The 23,754-nt window shown below is 36.9% G+C and overlaps 2 protein-coding genes across 2 annotated transcripts; one reads left to right on the plus strand and one right to left on the minus strand.

The window, feature by feature from the left end:
* Positions 1-2,867: 2,867 nt before the first annotated feature.
* LOC122587614 (protein FAR-RED ELONGATED HYPOCOTYL 3-like) lies at positions 2,868-4,240 on the minus strand. The gene is made up of 3 exons (XM_043759789.1): positions 4,160-4,240; positions 3,518-4,060; positions 2,868-2,894 (listed from the first exon to the last, which is right to left on the minus strand). Exons 1-3 carry the CDS (start codon positions 4,163-4,165, stop codon positions 2,868-2,870), a joined length of 576 nt encoding a protein of 191 aa, XP_043615724.1. The 5' UTR covers positions 4,166-4,240.
* Positions 4,241-6,968: 2,728 nt separating this feature from the next.
* On the plus strand, positions 6,969-23,286 carry LOC122586569 (protein SABRE-like). Its single transcript, XM_043758552.1, has 23 exons — positions 6,969-7,035; positions 7,815-7,926; positions 8,336-8,617; positions 9,514-9,773; positions 10,496-10,700; positions 10,775-10,936; positions 11,023-11,100; positions 11,193-11,438; positions 11,672-13,771; positions 14,188-15,946; positions 16,432-16,538; positions 16,665-17,021; positions 17,551-17,669; positions 18,004-18,253; positions 18,631-18,855; positions 19,250-19,389; positions 19,563-19,635; positions 20,085-20,186; positions 20,271-20,378; positions 20,524-20,820; positions 21,243-21,410; positions 22,136-22,508; positions 22,954-23,286. The coding sequence occupies exons 1-23, from the start codon at positions 6,971-6,973 to the stop codon at positions 23,133-23,135; spliced, it is 7,770 nt and encodes a 2,589-aa protein (XP_043614487.1). The 5' UTR covers positions 6,969-6,970; the 3' UTR covers positions 23,136-23,286.
* The last annotated feature ends 468 nt before the right edge of the window (positions 23,287-23,754 follow it).

Below are 23,754 nucleotides of genomic sequence, written 5' to 3' on the forward strand. Positions count from 1 at the left end.
GGACGACCCCACCGGAAGGCAGCAAAACTGGCTTTCCGTGCTGATGCAGCTAGCATATATAGGCAGAGAAAGTCAAAATTCAAATCTCAGCATTTTACAGCACGGGGGGGTGTAGGCTCAGCAGATACCCTGCAGACAGCACCGCCAACTGGTATGGACCCGAAGAGTGGGAGAAACTATTGAGTTTCTATACGAGGGATGACCGGGTGAAGCGGGCCGAGACAAACAAGACAAACCGGTCCAAACAGGCGGTGGGGACTCAGGGTCGGCGATCTATTTCTCTTGCCCACGATCGGGCGTTGGTACGTTTGGTTTTAACAAAAGTATACAATTGTTGTGTTTTTTAAATGCTAATTATTTGACATGTTTGCAGGCCAAGCACCATAACGAAAAGAAGGAGGGGCCCCCCCTACGTGGGAGTCGACTTGGGCGGCAACCCACAGACTACAACCTCCGGAAGTTGCGGTATATACATAACTTTAAGTTAAATTACTTTTAATTACTGCTCCATTTATTAAACTTACCTTACTATTTATATGCAGTCCCGTCTGGAAGCTGTGCAGCAGAGACATTCACAGGATCCTGCACCGACACCTCCAACGCAGTTGTTCCCGGAAGCGTTTGGATCGCGATCCGGACATCAGCGCGGACTAGGGAGGATTCTCAGGGGTTTCGGATCCCATGATTTCCCTGGTGAGTTGCCGCAACCACATTATGGACCTCCGGAAGGATCCTCCTCCGGCCCGCGTGCATCCTATTCTGACCCCTCTGCATCCCAACCTTCCGGCTACCATGTTGACTTGAACCACCCTGGTGATGACTATTTCGACCCCCGCCAGTTATGGGGTGGGAGATCGGCGCATTTTGGACCTCCATCAGGGGATTTGGTAGCTTCTCGGATATGAGTGGATTTTTTAGTGGGACAGGCTCTGTATCCGGACCAGGTGTGGGTGATGATAATGCCGGTGAGGACGACGACGATTCCGATGATTAGACTTTTTTGTTTGTACGAAATAGGGACATTTTTATAAATACAGTTTGTTATGTACATTTTTATTATTTGTGTTTAATATGGACTTTTTTATTATTTGTGTACTTTTTGTTTATAATGATGCTGGACTATCCGGTTTACAAAAATTTAACACCCCAAATTTCGTAGTATTAATATATTATTATAAGTAATATACCAAGTAAAAACATGATAAAGTTATGAAGTAACACCCCAAGTTTCCTTTAATAAAAAAAAAAGGAAAAAAAAACGGGTAAAACAAAAAACAAATAACTTTATTACAATCCTAATCAGATGAGTCTACTGTTCCCATATAGATGGGAGGAGGTTTATTTGCATCTATATATCTATTGTAGGCTAACTGGCGGGGTCCGTACAAATCTTTCCATTTGCTCACGGGAGGCCTTACACGATCCTGTACCCAATATGCGATCTCCGGGGCCATCGGGTAGTCACCTTCCAACTGCACCATGATATAGTGATTGTGACCCTGTACTAATGCTATTGATATGGGCTCTGTCCTAGGCATCTCATCAGGACCATAGGTAAATGGGAACGAAGTCCAACTGGCGGCAGTAGATAAACAGTTAATTACTATACCCATCCTGTTGGACAACAACATAGTCCCCATAGTCATGTGCATCCAGTAGGCAGTTGGTCTAAACACCCCTACATAAGACCGCGATAACCCCTCAAAAAGCTCGCTTCAACCTGTCCCCATCTTGTTAGTTCATCGTAGAATTGTTTGTTATTTTCATACTCCGCCAACATATGTAGTCGGATCCACTCGTAACCTTCGTTTTCATCGTATCCCAATGCAACAGCAAGTGCCCTGAATCCACAGTTGCCATCACCCCTGACATTAATAATCCCCTTGACGTATGGTCTAAATACATTCGGTATGTCGTCAAGGTAACCCTTTATACCCGTCATCTGCAGTGGGCTAGTGTTAGGTGGTGGTACTGGTAGAGCAGCCAATTGCTGCTCAGCTGACATGGGAGATATTGGTGATGGTGCTGGTGCTGCTGGCATCGGAGGTGATGGTGCTGGTGGCATCGAAGGTTGTGTGGGCGTATTGAAAAAATCAAAGTACGATGATGGTGCAGCTGGCATCGTAGTGCTAGGACCTGCAGGAAAATAAGTATCGGCACTGAAGAACTGATCCATTAAGCCTGCTGGTGCTGTTGGTGGCACAGGATAGTACGCGGGTTCGGCTGCGCCGAACAACTGATCTAAGAATGGGGTTTCGGTTGTAGGCTCATTACTCGGCCCTGCTGTTGAATATTGTGACGATCGGATCAAGTCATCAATATATCCACGGGTGTCCTCCCGTAATTCGGTGTCAGGCTCCGCGAAACGTGACTGCGTGGGCACATGCTCACTGTGTCTCGCCGGATGAAAGTCTCTATAGCATGAGCCTGAGTCTGGTGCGGTATCCGGATATTTAGGTATGGTCACGTGCACAGACCTTGACTTTTTCAACTTTGGTGGTGGTGGCATCGGAGGTGATACGTTCAAGTCTGGCATCTGCAATGAATGAATGAATAATTAAGTTAGATGATAGTATTTAACAAGTAATAATTTGCTAGACTATAATAATATACCTTTTTCTTTGACCCAACAGGTCTACCACGTGTTTTCTTTTGGACCTCTGGATCCTTGATTTTGGACCGACCCGGATAGATGAGGTCCTTTATTTTGGACATCAAGCTTTTCCTTTGTTTTACGGGTTGTCGTTCCAAGGCAGCAGTAACCTCGCCACAAAAGGCCTCAACAGGCTCGTCATCATCTGAGTCTTTCTTCACATTTTCAGGCAGGCAGGTGGACGGGGTTATATCGAGCCTGCACCAAAATGCATCTATCTCATATTCTTGTACACGCCTTCCTGCAGGAATAAAAATATTACATTAAGTATTTTTAAGTAAAATGGACCATTTGTATCTGAATGAACTGTACTTACGTTCCTGCATGTATGTTAGAAGTCGACAACTACATGGCAACCCACAACTAGCCCATACCGTACACCCGCACTTTGACACGTCCCCTTTTACTGTATTTTTCAGTCGATCAATTTCGTCAACCATAATTTGCAAGGCTACATGGGAGGCTTTACCGAGCAAATCCTTTAAGCAGGGATAGTTGTGTTTATTTTGATTGTACTGCCTGCAATGTTCCAGTGACCCCTTTATTTCGGTGTATTGCCCGCTGACAACAGAGTTAACACATTCCACGATTCGGTGGAACGTAAGCCGCTTTTGATGCATAACTGACTTCAGCAAAGAATGCTCGCTTTCAACCCTGTTGGTAGTGTAGTTACGATAGTTGCGGGTTGGTCGACCCAACATGACACAAATAACTCCTTGTACGAGGCAAGCCACTGTATTTGTAGATACTTATAAAGATCTGCAGGAAAATAAAAAGTGATTTAGCTACATGGTTACATCGTAAGCGTTATCATAAAAACAGTATGGGACGGGATGTATATACTTGGTTTATCTGCCAAAATACTTTTAGCCGCTGCTCATTCTCTGCGTATTCTTTAACCGTGATTGAGTTTACGAGTTGATCCCACCGGTGTCTAAACAAACCATAATCTTTTTTTGACCTAAACGATGGGTTGGCATGTAACTCAATATTCCTCCAAATGTGTATTCTACACAGTATCAGCTTTGTTTCCGGCATCACATCCTTAACCGCTTTCATGAGGGCCAGATCCCGATCAGTGAGTGCCACACGCACGACGAGGCCTTCTTCGAGCGTCGACCTCAAGCACTGTAACACCCATGTGTATGTCGCATGTTGCTCATTTTCAATAAGTGCGTGCGCAATGCTGAATGTCTTGCCAGTTGGAGTGACACCCACAATCTCAACAAGCGGCATGTTGTAAACGTTGGTTTTATACGTGGCGTCTATTTCAATGATCCAAGGAAATGCACGCCATATGTCAAGTGATGTAGGATGTACGAAAAAGAGATTGGTCAAACATCCGGTTTTGCTATCCGTCGTGTACTGATACGTGTACTGATGGTCAGATAGTAATTGGAGCACGATCTGCAACGGGTAAACAACCAAAGTATAAGGAATTCGTATTTTTTTAAAAAATAAACATATAGTTATATGATCCACATGCAGGTATGTTTCTTATTTCACCTGCATTCGAGTTTCCCCTCGTTGTTGGGCGTGCTTTAGCCGGTGTTGCCGCAGGTAGTTAGAAATGTCTTGTGAACGGGTCAAGATACCGGGAAATGCATCCTTCAATTGGTCCCTTATGCTATTTGGCCCTAAACCTAGCAATGCCTTTTCGTCCACAAATTCTTTTTGAACATCGGTTAGTCGTCTTGCGTACGCAATACCTTCCAAATTACAAGCTGATGGATGGTTATGTCGGTGATCTATAACTTCAACCCACCAACTATGGTCCTTTGTCAGACGGCCTACCAATTTGAATGGACAGTCAATTTTGGTACTCCCTTTGGGTGCCCGGTTGACCGCTTATCTTTTTTTCCACCACGGTTGCAAATAAGGACCACCTTTTTAACTTCTCCGCCTTTTGTGACATTTGATCTTCGTGTTACTAACACATAACCAAGCTCCTTTGCCGTTCTTTTAGCCCAGTCTACCAAATCTATGTGTGTGTCAAACACCTGAAATATTTTATACACTTTTCTTAATACACTTTTTATGCACTTTTTTATAATACATTTTTTTTAATACACTATTTTATATACTTTTTTATAATCCACTTTCTTATACACTTTTTTATAATACACTTTTTATACACTTTTTTATAATCCACTTTTTTGTACACTTTTTTTTAACAATCTTTTAATAGCTTTTGTTAATCTACATTTTTACGTACAATTTTTAATATGTTTTTATAAACAATTTTTTATCCGTAGTTTTAATAATTAGTTTTCTTACATACTTTTATAGCAATATTTTATACACTTTTTCTTAATACACTTTTTATGCACTTTTTTATAATACATTTTTTTTAATACACTATTTTATATACTTTTTATAATCCACTTTCTTATACACTTTTTATAATACACTTTTTATACACTTTTTATATCCACTTTTTGTACACTTTTTTTTAACAATCTTTTAATAGCTTTTGTTAATCTACATTTTTACGTACAATTTTTAATATGTTTTTATAAACAATTTTTATCCGTAGTTTTAATAATTAGTTTTCTTACATACTTTATAGCAACAAATCTAATGAATAATAACAAAATACAATTACTCACAAAATAACAACACAAAAAGTGAAAAAGGTTGGATTATATACATACCTCCTTGGTATAAAAAACATCGTGATCGTAATCAAATTCATCACGGACATCTGGGGATTCAAATTCGTCATCGGCCTCTTCGTACACAAACTCTTCATTTACACCTTCCGCGCATTTGGATTTAAGAAAATTTCCTCCAAGCAATCCATCTAAAATATAAAAATACTTAACAGTAATAAATGAAAACAAATAAATCAAAATGAATGAATATAAACCAATCGAATATCAAAACGATTCAATATCAAAAGGGAAATGTTGCTCCAAGAATGAATATGAAACGAGATTTTATAAACGAAGAATCGTCACGGGGAAACAGAAACATTACTGTACGTTTCGTACCAACCCGAAAACAAATAAATCAAAATGAATGAATATAAAACCAATCGAATATCAAAACGATTCAATATCAAAAGGGAAATGTTGCTCCAAGAATGAATATGAAACGAGATTTTATAAACGAAGAATCGTCACGGGGAAACAGAAACATTACTGTACGTTTCGTACCAACCCGAAAACAATAAATCAAAATGAATGAATATAAACCAATCGAATATCAAAACGATTCAATATCAAAAGGGAAATGTTGCTCCAAGAATGAATATGAAACGAGATTTTATAAACGAAGAATCGTCACGGGGAAACAGAAACATTACTGTACGTTTCGTACCAACCCACCCTTTTGGAGCGACTGTCGCTCCTAAAGGGTGGGTTGGTACGAAACGTATAGTAATGTTGTCGTATGCTGTCGCCCGTTGTCGTATCCTACTACCCCTTTAGGAGCGACTGTCGCTCCAAAAGGGGTGGTCGGGTTACATGAGGGGTGGTCGGCTTACACGTCCCCTTATTTAAAAGATGCATTGAAAGATGCTGATGCATTGAAAGATGTAAAATTATCTAATTTTTTGGAAACATGCTTATCTTCTCATATAAGCTATCTATTCCCAATACTAACTAAATATTTATATCCCAATTTGTTGCTAACCGACTTTTCAAACTAGATGATGAGATCATCAATTAACACTTTTTTAGTCCATTTTTCCTATGTGGATAATCTAGATTATCAACACCTAAGTCTTGCTTAATATTATTAGGAAATACCTATAATACCCTTAAATATCAACTACTTATTTTTTTTTTCTCTCTTAAATCTCAACCACTCATTTTTTTTCCTCAATCCATAAGTTATTTTATTTTTCTAATTTATTCAAAATCTTTTATCTCAAAAACCATATATCGATAAATTATAAAAAATGTATAAATGTTCTTAAAATTTCATGCTCTTTCACTAGATATGTCATTTGATATACTTTTAACGAATTTTTAAATTCAAATACAAAACCCGTACGACTAAGGCATTTGGCTATCACCATCAATCATTTATCACATATCACCCCACTATGCTCGATCGTATATGGTAATTAGTGAGCATTTCATGGATCAACACATTCTTTTTGTCCCGAAAAAATTACAAACAAACAAACACTTGTCTAAATTACTTTCTTCAGTTTCGCACCATGCATACTTGGTGCTTTTGCACAAACATTTTTCGTACGTCTTCGAGATTCAAAATTAATTATGGAATGAAATGATCAACAAGTGAATGAAAAGTAAATCGAAAACGGAGAGGATTTTTATTACAATTATTCTTTTTTTGTAAAAAGCAATGTCTCCCGTTAAATTCCTCTTCATATTCCTGTTCGCATCAGTCACTTTCTGGCTCATTTTATTGTAAGTATATATATATATATATCCATCAACTTATTTTTTTTTTTTATTGATTTCATTATTATTAATTAATTATTATTGTTGTTGTTTTTGTTGTTATTATTGTTGTTGTTGTTGTTGCTATCCATGTTTTATTCTCTGCAACAATAACAATACCCAATCCCGTAAATTGTTGGTATGTAGACCGTCGTATTCTAATATTCCATATTGATATCATACGTTTAAAATAAGTTTAGTAATCAATCATGTGACATGCATTATGGGAGATCTTGAATTTGGGCGTTAATGAGACTTATTCAAGTATGTATGTATATATAATTGCTTTTTTTGTTATCGGTTTGTGAAAGTGAAAGTAATTGCATGAATGTTTATGTGATTCAGTTCTCTAATTGTGTGTGTGATGGATACTGCAGTTTTGTATATAAACATTTAGTCCAAATGGTTGAAAATATATATACATTTAGTCCAAAGTTTATTGTATGTATCCAGCTTAGGTCGTTTCTGTAATCTGTATGCAACTTTTAAATATTGCTATTGTATGCATATGACGTTACTTTTGCGGAGGTGTCATCTATATAAGGTGCCACATCGACTAAAGTATCACCGGATACATAGGATTGGAACGTTTTAAAGTGTAATTACACACAATAGTAGCAATTTAAGTTGGATACATACAATAGATTTTGGACGAAAGTTGAATACGTTTCCAAACATTGATCCTTTTTATATATTACTTCCAAGTTTCAGAATACTTACCATACCCTTTTTTTATTTATTTCCAGATTTGCTTCCAGGTTTGTGGCTTCATTTTTGAGCCGAGTCCTCAAAGCATCTGTGGTCCTTAGACTCTGTGGATGGAGAAGTTTGAGGGATGTTAAGATCAAGTTCGAAAGGGTACTTATCGCTCTCTTTCAAGTCACTTTATTACCTATTTGTTCGGTCTATGAAAATTTATGACCCCATATGGTATTCCGTATGGATGTTGAATGATCTAGTGTTAAAAATTAATTGTCATTAGCTGATGCACATGCTTGTTCTTGCATAGTCTGAAGTTCTTGGATAGTCTTTATGATTATATTAATCATGATAAATATAACATCTTGAAAGAATAATTTATACTATATTAGACAATGAAATATTTTGTTATTTTAAAGATAGTTAGTTACACGAATGAGGATTCATTTTCTATTTGATTGAATCCACATATCCATCTTAAGCGTGATGGCCTCGATGAGATGATAAAGCAAAACCTGGATTGTAACATCAAATCATGTTCATCTTGATGTTGACGGAAATTTTACAGGGTGCTGTTGAATCTATTTCGGTTGGTGAAATCAAACTTAGCTTACGGAAATCCTTGGTTAAACTAGGAGTTGGTTTTATTTCTAGGGACCCCAAACTGCTGTTTGTGATAAGCGATCTAGAAGTTATTACGAGGACTCCCGACAAAAGTTCAAAAAAAGCAACACCACAAAAACCAAAAAAGAGTTCAAAGAGTTCTGCTAGTAAGCAAGGCAAAAAGGTCATGGTTGTGGGTAATGTGGCAAGATTTTTCTCTCTTTCTGTCAGAGAGTTGGCTGTGAAGGTAAGTTTATTTCAAAATTCATGCACATATTTGTTATGTTTACCCGATTTTTATTTTCGTTATTGCTGATCAAGTTTTAATGCACATTAAATGATTATTCATATCATGCTATAACCTTTACGGCTGCATGATTAGAGTCCTATATTGTTATTAATACTAGCTAGACATGAAGGAGTACCAGATGTGGCAATTTTCACACATTCACTAATTACCAATGTATGTGTCATTTTGGCTTTTACTCTATATATAACTGTATCGGCCAAATAAAAAGATTTAGTTAAAAACGGAAACAGGTCAAATGGGCCTAAAGATGCCCAAAGTGTATCTTTCTTGCATGCAATCTCGTATATCATTATATACAAAAAATAATAGTACTATAAATATGTAGTTTTGTAATCATATTTAAGAGATTAACTATTCATAATTATGGTAGAAATTTGTGAACTAAAGGTGACCCCTTTTGACATGTTAAGATCACCCATTTTGATCCATTACTCAAGCAGCCATTTTACCATTCCTACAAAGGAGATAAACCAAACTAACTTAAGTTGGCTACTTGGCTCTATGATATTTTTTTTATTGTTCACACCGCACACGTCTTCAGACTAAGATATATCAATAATAGGATTGCATATAGATGGCGTACCAAAGGCAACCACAACTTATCAGATATTCAATTTTTATGTTATATATATGTTGGGCACTACTTACATAAGTGTATCCACTTCTCTGAGCATGTATGTAGGCTATACTTCTATTAAATAGTTATACTACAACTAAAGAACAATTATCCATTTCAGCTTTCATGTTCTTTTAACTATGTGTCATGCATTCTATATTTTTCAAACAGCAAAGTTTGCCCAGACAATCCTTTTTTTACTATTAATTTTTGCCAGACACCGAAAGCAACCCTAGAGATTAAAGATTTGGGTGTTGATATGTATAAAGATCGAGGTTACAAGCCATCTATGTATTTGAAGTTGCAAATCTTGCCTATTGTTATCCATCTGGGTGAACCGCATATTAGTGGTGATACTTTATGTAGATCGACGGACAGTGACGGATTATCTGCAGGGGATGGATCGACAACAGGGAAGTCCGCAGCTCATTTCATCTGTGAAGAATTTGGTCTCTTAGTTGAATTTGCTCCTCACAGGTTTGTATTCTTTTTCTTCTTCAATAGATTATTTTCCAATACCTTTTTCTTTTGCATTGGCTAAGACTGCCATTTTCAAAAAGAAAAACAACCAAAAGAATCGAAAATAGAACTATATAAAATGTAACATCATCTGAGTCATCAGAGAGAAATTTAACCCAAATGAACCCATTTTACGTAATTGGGTTGAAATCCCCCCTATGATGTTATAGTAATGTTACAGGAGCATTGAGAGGTGTATCTAATGTTAGGACTTATAACAATTATCATGTACATATAATCACGAGTACGCAGCGGAATAAATAATATGTAATATAATAATTAACAAAGATTGTGAATATGTACCTTTTAACTTAGCTTACAATAATCAAATAATAATAATAATAATAATTATTAAGGTTTAAAGTAAAACCCTCTACGATGGCACACTTGACACCACTACGTATGTATGCTATTACCTGATGACGAACTCATAACCCTTTGTGTTTATCCCCTTAAAGTCGAAATCCAAAACCCGAAAACCCTTTTGATTTGATGCTACGAGCCTACGACCGAAAAATAACTCGAGATGCGTCAATAGTCTTGTTTCACTTACAAATTAATTAATCACATAGATGTGTCAATAGTACTCTTGTTTTGTGTTGCGGTTCTTTTTAGCCCCCCGCTTCCGAGTTTTCCAAGCATTTTTTTTTTTTTTGTATTTATTATAATAATAATTGCAGAGAAACGGGTGTAATCATTAGAAACACTGATATATCACTGGGAGAGATTAGTGTAGACTTGAATGAGGACCTGATTTCCAAAACCAAGTCATCTAACACTCATGTTGCTGAGCAAGTTGTCGTCAAATCTACCCCTCAAACCAACAAGAAGCAACAAGATGCACTTTCAGCCATCACAAAGTGCACTTCTTTCTTTCCCGAAAAGGTTAGTGATCGACTTCTTTTTACACAACTTGTAGTTCATCTTACAAGCTGATCATATCTCTCTGTGTACACTAGATTTCACTGACATTGCCAAAGGTCGACGTAAAGTTTGTACATAAAGAGCATTGTGTTACACTGGAGAATAACATCACGGCCATCCAGTTTAAAAGCATAAAGTCTCCATCTGTTGGAGAAACGACACAACTTGATCTACAGTTAGATTTCAGTGAGATTCATGTACGGACAATTTTTCATTTTCATTTATTCAATACTTATTCATATTTTTCGGACATAATTTTGTCTTTTCGTTATGCCACTTGTAGATTATCAAAGAAGGTGGAACTTCTTTCCTTGATTTACAAAAGCTTGCTATTCTTTCTTTCATTTATGTACCGTTAGAGGTTAGTTAGTTCATAAGCTTGTGTTGCAATCTAATTATACTAAATACAGTAATTTTTTTCTTTTTTAAATCTAATTAATTTACATTTTGTAGCATACATCACCTATAAAATGTGAAATTGATATTAAGCTGGGAGGAATACAATATAACATATTTATGGCAAGATTAAAGCCACTGATGCAATTGCGCCCTCCTAAGAAGAAAAACAAGGCGCCAAATGGTGAAAAAGTTAATCCAGTAAAGGTCGATGATTTTAAAATCATTACGTGGACATGTACATTCTCGGCTTCTGAGGCGACCATTGCAGTTTTTAATTTGGAAGGATTGCTGTTGCATCATGTAAGCTTCTCACTGAATCATACTTGTAAGTTTATTGATGTAAAGGTATTGCCCGATGATTTATTTCAATTTTATTAAATTGATTTCGAGCTCATTTTCTAATAACTCAAAAAGCAATTTCATTTTGGATGCATGAAGCTAATAAGGTCTAGTAATAGTGTAAATTAGTAAATTCTTAATGGAATATATATATCTAATAGTTTTTATTATGCATCCTGTTTTCTTTGTTGCAGGGTTGCTTGGAGTCATCTCATCTCTTTGCCAACAACACATCTAATACAGGCACTGTAGTTGACTTTGAACTTGGGGATTTTAATTTTCAAATGGCTGATGAAAATCAAGAATCTTTTAAATCAACCTTTTTTGTTGTGGAAACAAACACAGTTGCAGTACTGCATATAGCGAAAGTCATCCTCAATTTTGGCAAAAAGGACATGGATTTAGTCAAACAAGATAGTTCCAACTTAAAATCTGTTCTCTCTGTTGATGTAATCGGTATTGGCATGTGCTTGACATGCAAACGAGTCCAATCTCTGTTATCCACCGCTTTATTGTTCAAGAAATTATTGAGAACTCCATCTTCTCCATCTGGTAAATCATCATCTGCACAGAGTGAAGCACCAAGTCCAAATAAATCATCAGGAAAAGGAATCCAATTGGTTAATTTTAATCTCCAGCGTTTTTCTGTGAATCTATATGGTGATGTAAGCTTGGATCATGAAATTGTTGACGATCCTAAACGTGTGAATTATGGAACCCAAGGTGGTCGTGTTCTTATTTGTACGTTGCCTGATGGAACTCCACGTAATGCAAAAGTGGCATCAACAGCTTCTGCTGACTACAAAACAGTGAAGTACTCTATCGGACTGGAGATTATTCATCTGAGTTTGTCTTTGAACAAAGAGAAACATTCAACTCAGGTGGATGTTGAAAGAGTCAATTCAGCATATCAAGAAATTTTGGAAGATGACACTTGTAGCACAAAGGTGGCATTGTTTGACATGCAGAAAGGGAAGTTTGTAAAACGAGCTGGTGGTCTTAAGGAGGTACCTGTTTGTTCCCTTTTCAGTGCGACTACTATTACTGCCAGGTGGGAGCCTGATGTTCATTTAGCATTAGTTGAACTCGGGTTGCGGTTGAAGCTACTTGTGCACAATCATAAGCTTCAAGAACAAGTACTTACAAAGGATACCGAACTTAAGAAAGAAGGGTCTGAGGATTTAGTACACATGGAAAATAATCAAAACCAAAAGAAGAAAGAATCTTTGTTTGCTATTGATATCGAGATGCTAACTGTCATGGCTGAAGCTGGAGACGGTGTTGAAACAATGATTCAAGTTGAGTCAATTTTTTCAGAAAATGCAAAAATTGGTATTCTTTTAGAAGGATTAATGCTTTGTTTTAATTCAGTAAGAGTATTCAGAAGTGGTAGGATGCAACTTTCACGAATACCTAATGTATCTGAGCCAGCTGTTAAGTGGGACTATGTGATTCAAGGGCTTGATATGCATATTTGCTTGCCGTTTAGATTGCAATTGCGTGCAATTGATGATTCCATCGAGGAAATGATCCGAGCATTAAAACTAGTCGCTGCTGCTAAAACGAAGTTAATATGTCCATCTAAAAAAGTGAGTGAGAGTTCAAGTGCAGAAGCAAAGCCTAAAAAGCAGAGTTCTTCAAAACTTGGTCGTGTAAAGCTGTATGTACGTAAATTAACGGCTGAAATTGAGGAGGAACCGTTGCAGGGATGGCTTGATGAACATTATCACTTAAGGAAGGATGATGCTCGTGAAATGGCAGTCCGTTTGAACTTTCTCGATGATCTTCTTTCTAAAGGGAGCCAATCTGCTGGTATTGTGGATACCATAGATCCTTCTAATGAAGGAAAAATCCAATTGGATGGCCAAGACAAGACATGTGTGTATGATGCATCATCTATTGAAAAAGAAAAAGAGGAATTGTATAAGAAATCATTTCGATCTTTTTACGAAGCATGTCAGGCTCGTGTGATATCAGAAGGATCAGGTGCATGCCGTGAAGGATTTGAATCAGGGTTTAAGTTTAGTGCCTCAAGAACATCTCTTTTCTCAATCGTTGGTACTACACTTGATGTAACATTGACTGCAATTGAAGGTGGGGAGGAGGGGATGATTGAAGTTGTGCAGGCACTTGATCCAGTTGCTCGGGAATGTAACATTCCATTTGCTCGTCTCTATGGATGTAACCTTATATTGCAGGCAGGATCTCTTGTTGTTCAGCTAAGAGACTATTCGTATCCGCTTCTTGCTGCAACTTCCGGTGAATGTGAAGGTCGTCTCGTGCTAGCTCAACAGGTCAAATTACACTGTGTCCATAATTATAGAATTCACTTGAAATATATGAGCTCTTGTTACATGGTCAAGTTCATGATATATCAACCAACTACCACTTCTTGATTATTTTGAGTAATCTACTAATTTTCACTATTTGGTCGGTGAAATATCTGTTTTTACTATGTAGGTCACTGAACTATCATATTTCTGTCATCCAAGTCAGTACATGGAGTCTTGATGCTAACAAAATGATGGTTCACTAACATGTTTCACCAAAATTTATTTTAGTGGTAGACACAGTGAAAACTGGCAATTCTGTAACTCACATTTGAAAAAATTAGTTGGTTATCTAAATTGATTATACAGTGATAATTGGTTTCTGTTCCTAGCAATAAAAACCACAATTTGATATATTGAACACTTTTCTTGGAGTGCAGGCGACACCTTTTCAGCCTCAAACTCTTCATGAAGTTTATATTGGAAAATGGAGGAAGGTGGAACTGTATCGTTCTGTTAGCGGCACAACTCCACCGATGAAAACATTTCTAGATTTACCATTACATTTTGAGAAAGGAGAAGTATCATTTGGAGTTGGATTTGAACCAGCCTTGGCCGATTTGAGTTATGCCTTCACTGTGGCTTTACGCCGGGCCAAATTAAGTGTCCGGGACCCTAATCCGTTCGTTGTTCCCCCAAAGAAAGAGAAAAGCTTGCCATGGTGGGATGAAATGAGAAATTATATTCATGGGAAGACGACGTTGTCTTTTTCGGAGACATTATTTAATATTCTTGCTACTACTGATCCATATGAAAAGTCTGATAAACTCCAAATGTCTTCTGGATTTATGGAAATCCAGCAGTCAGATGGTCGTATTCATATCTCTGCAGGGGACTTGAACATATGTACAACCAGTTTAGAAATTTTTGCCAGGAACTCAACCATCAAACCTCCAGCTGGTGCACCGATCCCTTTCTTAGTATCCCCAACCCTTATTCTTGAGGTTGATATGGATTGGGGTTGTGATTCCGGTACCCCACTTAACCATTTTTTGTTTGCGCTTCCATCTGAGGGTGTTGCTCGTGAATATATATATGATCCTTTTAGATCTACTTCACTCTCGCTTAGGGTAAATTTGGCCCTCAGGCCTTCTAGCTCAAATGCTTCACTTAGTTCACCTACTATAAATGTAGCTCTTCACGATATTTGTTGGCTGATGAACTTCATAAACTTGAACTACCTTCCTCCTGTAAAACTACGTTTTTTTTCTCGTTACCCTCGTTTTGGTGTCCCGAGAGTTCCTAGATCAGGCAACTTGTCATTAGACAAAGTGATGACTGAATTTATGCTTCGATTTGATTCAACCCCGACCATTATAAGACATATGTCAATAGATGAAAATGATCCGGCTAAAGGGTTGACTTTTAAGATGACAAAGATGAAATCTGAATTGTATTTAGGTCGTGGAAAGCAGAAATTCACCTTTGATAGCAAGCGCGATCTTCTTGATCTTGTTTACCAGGGGATTGATATGTATATGCCTAAGGTGTTTCTAAATAAGGAGGATAACACAAGTGTCATTAAAGTTCAAACTTTAAAGAAAAACTCACTAGATGGTATCGTTAATGATAACAGTGGTAATGCAATAGGAAGTAAGGAAAGGAATCATGACGATGGATTTATATTGTCGTCTGATTATTTTATAATCAGAAAGCAATCCCCGAAAGCAGATTGTTCTAGACTATTGGCATGGCAAGAAGCTTGTAAAAAAAGTATTGATACAAAATTTGTGACACCTGTGTCTGGTGGAAGTGACAGTGATGAACGAGACAGGTCTGACCCGAGTGATGATGATGGATATAATGTTGTGATGGCTGATAGTTGTCAGCGGGTTTTTGTCTATGGATTGAAGCTACTTTGGACAATTGAAAACAGAAATGGAATTTTATCATGGGGCAGTGAATTAGCTAAAACATGTACACCTCCAAAGCCTTCTCCTTCTCGTCTGTATGCTCAGAGGAAGCTGCTAGAGGAGACCCAGGCACAAAGAAATAGCCAACCTTCTCAAGAAGATGCCTCAAAGGCTACTTCAACTGGTCAGAGTGGAAGTCCATCTGCAAATCAAAAGGATGACTCTAAATCAGATCAGTCTCCATCAAAGTTAAATAAACTTGAACATCAAACATTTGATGATATTGGTAAGTACAAAACCCCTTTAAAGTTTGTGTTGAAGATCTATCAAGTATCGACACAGCTAGAGGTGACAACATTAACGGTTGGACTGGTTGGGTAACAGACAAATGGGTTTGGGTTACACATACTTTCATCTTTTCCATCTTTCTATAAATAAAGATAAAGATATGTGCAATAGTTATGATTAAAACCAATATTATTACAATTACAATCTAAATTATTTGAAGAGCAACGACTGAGTAGGTAGTATGCGTAAAAGGTAGAGTTTGAGAAATTTTCAGTCAGGTTGACCTGCTCTAACTATTCCACCTAGTTGTCGTCTTAGCTGAACTTACTATTTGACTCATTTGATAAAAGACAACCCAAGTCAACCCATTTATATGTAAAAGGTCAAAAGCTTCTTGTTTTTTTATGACCTGACCTATTATCCCATATATTGGGCTTTTATACAGAACATCATGTATAAAGGTTTTCATGCTTTTTTTGACAGCAAAACATGTCAATATTGATGACTCCGAGGAGGACGAGGAGGGAATTAGTAATTTCATGGTAAATGTTATCGAGCCACAATTCAATCTTCACTCAGAAGAGGCCAATGTAAGTTGATGTGATAAAACTCAAAAGATTAAAAGTTAAATGGTTGTAGAAAAATTGGTTGTTTTTCAGCTGCTTAGTTATGGTTACAGCATACTTTTATATCTTAAAAGATCTTATAATCAACAGGGTAGATTTTTGCTTGCTGCTGCTAGTGGCCGAGTTTTAGCTCGTTCGTTTCATAAAGTTCTTAAGGTTGGTATTGAAGTGATTGAACAAGGAACTGGTAATGAAGGGGAAATTAATTCTGAAAGTCAACCTGAATTGATATGGAATCGCTCGGAGCTTTCTATCATGTTGGAACACGTGCAGGCTCATGTTGCCCCAACTGATGTCGATCCTGGCGCTGGAGTGCAGTGGCTAAGAAAGATTAGTACGAGCTCGCCTAAAGTTAAACGTACCGGGGCTTTACTTGAACAAGTTTTTATGCCTGGTGATATGTATTTTCGCTTCACCAGGCATAATGGTGGAACTCAAGATTTGAAGGTATGCCTGATTGCCTGTTCATGATATGAATCTAAACCAGTTATTAATTTACCTGTATGTTCGATTATAAAAGGTAATTGGGAGTACCTGGCAGCCGGTAACAAGTTAAATGTGGTTACTTTTTTTTAGGAAACTGTTCAGGTTGGATTTACCCGAATCACATTTTGCCAAAAGTCATATTTATAACTGATTGATGTGCCAAAGGTCTATTTTAGGACTTTGAACTTCTTGAGCTGTTAATAAAATTGCCCTCTCAATTGGAACCTGACATACCTCATACCTCAGAAGGATATCCGGACCATTGGACATGGTAAAGGCTGCCAGTGAGGAAAGGGGATGCTGTGGAACCATAAAAATAAAAATTCCAAATGGAGTCTGCTTTTATATTTCAGTGATAAACAATATTTAGTTAAAGACCACTCTCTGATAACATTTTCATAACAAATACCCGACAGTTGAAGCTAAAGCTTGCATGTAACTTCAGTACACTTTAACATGCTAAAATTAAGTTGAAATCTTTCTTCTGCAGGTGAAACCTTTGAAGGAACTTGCATATAATTCTGATAATATAATAGCAACCATGACATCTCGACAGTTTCAAGTTATCCTTGATGTTTTGAACAATTTACTCTTGGCTAGGCCTCCAAAGTAAGATTTCGGTCATCACTTACTATTTGTCTCAAGAGAAAGTGTCAGAATCAAAATCCAAGTCAACCTGAACAAGAATGGTTTGCCTGAATCTGTAAAATTGAGATCTGTCTATATATAATACCAATATAAATATAAGATCCTGCTACCAATAGCCTGTAATGATGAAGAAGTAATTTTGCTACTAATTAGTATACTATTACGTGTGAATTATTAGGACCCAAATACAAAGTGTACTACTGTTAGATAAAGCTGATCTTCATGGTTGATTTGTATCATAGGATTAACTACAAAGCATATGTAGCCATCGATTTGATTGAAATTTATAATTCAGGCGTCCGAAAAGCGGTCTTCCTACATCAGCAGAAGATGATGAAGACATGGAGGAGGAAGCTGATGAGGTGGTTCCGGATGGTGTTGAAGAGGTAGAATTAGAAAGAGTCAATCTTGAACAGAAAGAACGAGTACAAAACTTGATTTATGATGATATTCGGAAGCTCGCTATTCCAACTGATACTGCTGTAGATACTTCCTCAGAAAAGGAAGCTGATTTGTGGATGTTAACCGCCAGCAGATCCATTTTGGTAAATCTGAAGCTTTTAGTTATTTTTATAAATATATATGTCATAAGCAAATAGAGATCCATCTTTTTGAAGCTCACTTGGTAAGAGTCTTGGAATGGCCAGGGATAAAGTCTAGGAAATGGCCATGGGAATACCCATTAGGCTGCATACATCGAAGCCTGGCTTGCCTTTCCCCGGGTAGCTAAATAAGGATTCCTCTCGATTTACCCAATTATTAAGCAAAAAGATGTACATAATTACTAATAACACAAAATAAAGATACTTGATTGATATCAGCTTTACTTGATTAAAGTTTATGAGCAAGTACATAAGTAGGTCTTCAATCCATTGTAGTTTTCTACTTGTTATATATAAGAAAATTAGAAACTTGCCTTCAGGTGCAAAAACTTAGGAAAGAACTGGTAAATTCACAAAAATCCAGAAAGGCTGCTGCAGCTTCTTTGAGGATGGTTTTGCGGAAAGTTGCACAGCAACAGCTAATGGAGAAAGACAAGAATAAAGGCCCATCATGTGCTATGCGTCTATCTTTGCAATTGAAAAAAGTGGCATGGAGCATGCTTTTGGATGGAAAAGCTATCTCAGAGATTGAAATAAATGACATGGCAAGTCTTTAAATTATTAATTGTGTTCGTTTAGTTTAATCTGTAGGTGGTAAAATAGGCCAGTCAGCGAGTTGGTTAATGGGTCAATACAAATTCGGATCAGAACATGTATATCTAGAGGTCGAAACAGGTCGGTTGACCCAGGGCACTTCCTCATCAAAAATTCTTATAGATCAACTCATTTACGGTCAAGACCTTTGACTAATAAATTAGGTGGTTTAATTTCAATATATCATTTGGATGAATTTTGACCTGTTTCATTTTATGCTAATCTTTTTGTTTACATGTTTGAAATGTATATAACCCAAATTATATAGTTTTTTTCCGATCATTTTTTTCTTATGGATCTCATATATGTTGAAACTTGATGTATGAATGATCTTTTTATACACAGATCTATGACTTTGACAGAGATTACCAAGATATTGGAGTCGCCAGATTCACAATAAAGTACTGTGTTTTGAAAAACTGTCTGCCTAATGCTAAATCTGACACACTTCTAGCTGCATGGAATCCTCCTTCTGAATGGGGAAAGTATGTATATATTTGTTATTTTTTGACGGTTAAAGTAATTTTTTGACCGTTACTTTATTGTAGAATAATAACTATTAGAGTTTTTTACTTCACTATGTTTTGGTTAGATTTTGTGTATCTTTGGGATTTCGTTCCTATTTCCAGTGATACAGTAATATTTTTTGAGGGTGCAGGAAAGTGATGATTCGGGTAGATGCAAAACTAGGTGCTCCAAAGGATGGCACTTCACCTATTGAACTCTTCCAGGTCACTCCCACCCTCTTGGCCTCATTTAGTTCCAAATTTCTTATTTGCAGATGAAGTGTATCATTTATTATAGATGTGGCATAACGAGCGGGTTGGGTGGTTGGCATTTGGATATCAGTACAAAACGGGTTTGGGCTAAATCTGGTTGACTCGAGTCGAACTGATCCACCAGTACTTTTAAATCCATTGTAAAAGGGTATTTAGGAAATGCATCTGGATACTTATTGCCTTGGACTGCTCTGTCTTGGAGCATTCATACTTCATGTTGTTTTGTACTGTTTCTGTTTTATAATTACAATTTGGTTTTCGAAAGGAAAGGGTATCCCATTTGACTAGTAGCAACCACTTTATTTTATCTGTCTCATCAAACGGTCCTACATTCTTTGGTTTGCTGAGACAATCTTCCTATTTTTCTGATATCTTGCCTTTTATACTAATTACATATATAGGCAGATGTTCACCCGTTGAAAATACATTTGACTGAGACGATGTACCGAATGATATGGGGGTATTTCTTCCCGGAAGAGGAACAAGATAGCCATCGACGGCAGGTTGGACTCCCTCTATCAACAATAATATTATAAGTTTCTGGATGTTTTAAAATGTGAAACTGAATGCCACTTTTCAACAAATAGGAAGTTTGGAAGGTCTCGACAACTACTGGCTTACGAAGAGGCAAAAAAGGGAATGAGGCTACAAAAGAATTAGAAGTATCCTCTAAATCAATCACTGCCGATCCCTTGGTAAGTATTAGCTATATTTCAATGGATTGGATATCACATGTGGTTGTTTATTTTAAATCTATACATGAACGTGAAATTCTCGTGCTGAACATGTAGGTAGAAGTGGTATTGAATTGTATTGCACTATTGTGTATAATGCCTGCAGGCAAAGAAAGTGAAACCAACACACGAGTTAAAAAGAAGTTCTTCTTTTGATAAAACATGGGAAGAAAGTATAGCCGAGTCCGTGGCTAATGAACTTCTAGAAGAAATGCGTTCTCTTGAGCAGGAAGAGTTGAGTAAACCCAAAAAGGACTCAAAAGCTACAAAAGCTTCAAAAACTGTGAAAGCTTCAAAGAACAGTCATTCTGGTCAAGAAGAAAAGAAGTCAGGCAAACCAACTGATGACAAAAAAGGCAAGCCTCTCATTTTGAGAGAGTTTCATAATATCAAGATAAGTCAGGTGGGTATTCAAAAGATTAAAATTCTAGTTCAGTATTTTTTATATTAAGTATCATTGTTACTAAAGGTGTTGGTAATTTGGGTATAGCAAATAACTCACCTAATTCGTTTGTTGTTTAGTTTCTTTGGATTGGCTTATGTGGTTTTGGTTTTGTCTTTCAGATTGGGTCCTACTCGTAACTTAAATTAGAGTTTATTTCTTAGAGGTTTTACGTTACCCAAGTCCAATTAGCCAAAATACCCAATCCAAATAACTCAAATCAATTCTAATCTAATTGAAATAACACATTTTTGTTATAGGTCTTGGGTGAATGGGTGGTTGGCCAAAACCTGAACAACCCACACTAGATGAATCCAAAACTGCCAGATTGAGCACTCATGTTTTTTAGTATATAATATTTATAGCGCATGCTATTGAAACAGGTTGAACTATCAGTGACCTATGAAGGGTCCAGATTTGCTGTCAGTGATCTGAGATTATTGATGGATTCTTTCCATCGAGTTGAGTTCACTGGAACTTGGAAAAAGCTGTTTGCGAGAGTCAAGAAGCATGTTATTTGGAGTGTCCTGAAGTCTGTCACGGGAATGCAGGTAAATATCCTAGATAATTATTATTGGTGAAACTATTCAATTAATTTTCGAAAATGGTCACAAATATTTCCCAGCATGAAAATGTCGTTATAACCATCCAACGTCTAGAAAACTATCAATCATGTCAGGAGCTTTTCTATTCGAACATTTCAGAAACAAATATTATCATTAAGACACTGGTTCTAGACACAACACAATTATTAAATTCTAGTTATCAAAAATTAAACAAAGGTACATTTCTGTTTATTGAAATTTGCCCATTATAAATTCTGCACCTGATTTGAAAAGCACAATAACATTCACTAGATAACAACCACGAGGGGAAAGGACATCATCGTGTTCCTTCTTTCTGTGATTGTCCTTGGCTTGTGAGTAAACATAGCCCAAGGGGGGTTGACTTGGGTTACAGTTTATTCATTAAAGGTTGAACGGGCTACACGTAGCATAAAAGTATGAACTACAAGGAAACAATTTAAACTGATAGAACTGGAGAAATGGGTCGGAAATCTCCAAAAGTTTATTCTCAGTGTAATGAACCTCCCAAACCACCATTTCTAAATAGTTAGACTGATGCTGAAGTAACATAATTTTGATAATAGCTATTGAATGACTAAATGATTAAGAGAAAATCAGAAATGCTAGAGAGACAATGTTGGGGTAAGGATTAGACCTGATTCGACCAGTCTATTTTGTTGACTTAACATCTTACAATCTGATGTCTACAGGGTAAGAAGTTCAATACCAAGACACATGGGCAGACCAAAGAACCAAATGTAGCAGATGTCCCCACCCTTGATCATATCAGTGACAGCGGCGATGGACCTAATGGAAAAACCAATAATTTGGGTTTAACTTTTCCTAAAAGGCCTGCTGATGGAGCAGGAGATGGATTTGTGACATCAGTCAAAGGAGTATTCTCACTACAACGCCGTAAGGCCAGGGCATTTGTGCTCCGCACCATGAGAAATGAAGGAGAAGAACGGATGCCTGGGGAATGGAGTGATAGTGAGGATTATTCTCCTTTTGCTAGGCAGCTCTCCATAACTAAAGCTAAGAAGCTTATACGGCACCGCACCAAGAAGTTTAACTCAAAGAAAGGTCAGTTTAGGAAATTTGGATTTGTGTTTTGGAACTAGTTACTCCCAATAATCAGTTTTTAATGTTTGGATTAATATATTAAGCTTTTGATTGCATGTTCATACCACAAGCAACAGCTGATTATCTAAGCTTAAAATGAAACTATCTTTTACATCAACCTAATTTGAGATGAAACCACATTTGACCAATTTCTGTTTAGCTGATTTCTTACTTTACAACCCTTTAGAGATGATAAATAACATGTGACGCGATCCATTCAACTTTACTTTCACTTTAGTATGCAACTCAACTTGAGTTACTTACAATGGTTAGGTGTAAGTAACATGCTCCATATTCATTGTTTCGTTTACCATAGTCGACTCTTTTATTATTTATGATGATACATACGAAGTACTTTTAGAATGACATCAAGAAACTTATTGACCCAGCTTCTCTTATGTACCAGGGTTTTCTGTAGATGGGCTTTCATCTTCTCCAAGAGATCACGAAGGATCTGAAAGTGATTCATCGGGTGGTGACCCTTTCGAGGAATACCTCGAGTACAAAGCTGCCCAGGAGAAAGCTGAACAAGATGCCACCCAGGAAAACGCTCCCGTAGAACCCCTAACAAACCCAGAAAACCAATGATCTTTTACTTTTTTGCAAGGCCTTGCTTACATTTCCTAAGCCAGCGAGACAATCTCGTTGACTAAAACAGGCAAGGCTGAGTTTTTGTTCAATGAAACAGCCAATGTAGCTTCTTATATGAGTTATATTTCGATTTTCATTTTTTTTATAATTATATATATATGGTCACCATATCTAAGAGAAATAAATCAACTAAACAAAATATCTAAGCCATCGAAATTCATAACCAAGTTAATCTTAGCCCTTAAAACTCAAAGTCAAATAATTAAAACTAAAAAAAGTCAAACTTCTAATAAACAATGGGATATGTACATATTGACAGCAATTTTGAGCGTAACTAAAATAAGTATTTCACAGTGCAACATGCCATAAATTCTTATAAAGCAATTATCTAATTACGTACAAAAATATCAAACCATATTTCCTAAAGTGGTGCATTGAAGACGACACATATAATCAAAAAGTCAAAATTTATAATTAATAACAAATCTTTATGAATGTTAACGGTACTTTAAAGATTTTGATATTTTTTTATTATTTATCTGTGTCCACTAACGCTCCTGTCCAGAGCGAAGAGAAGGCGAAACGCCGCCGAATCAAGTGACTTCTCCCTTCTTCA

Source organism: Erigeron canadensis, chromosome 2 (genome assembly GCF_010389155.1).
Source record: "Erigeron canadensis isolate Cc75 chromosome 2, C_canadensis_v1, whole genome shotgun sequence".
Lineage (NCBI taxonomy): Eukaryota > Viridiplantae > Streptophyta > Magnoliopsida > Asterales > Asteraceae > Erigeron > Erigeron canadensis.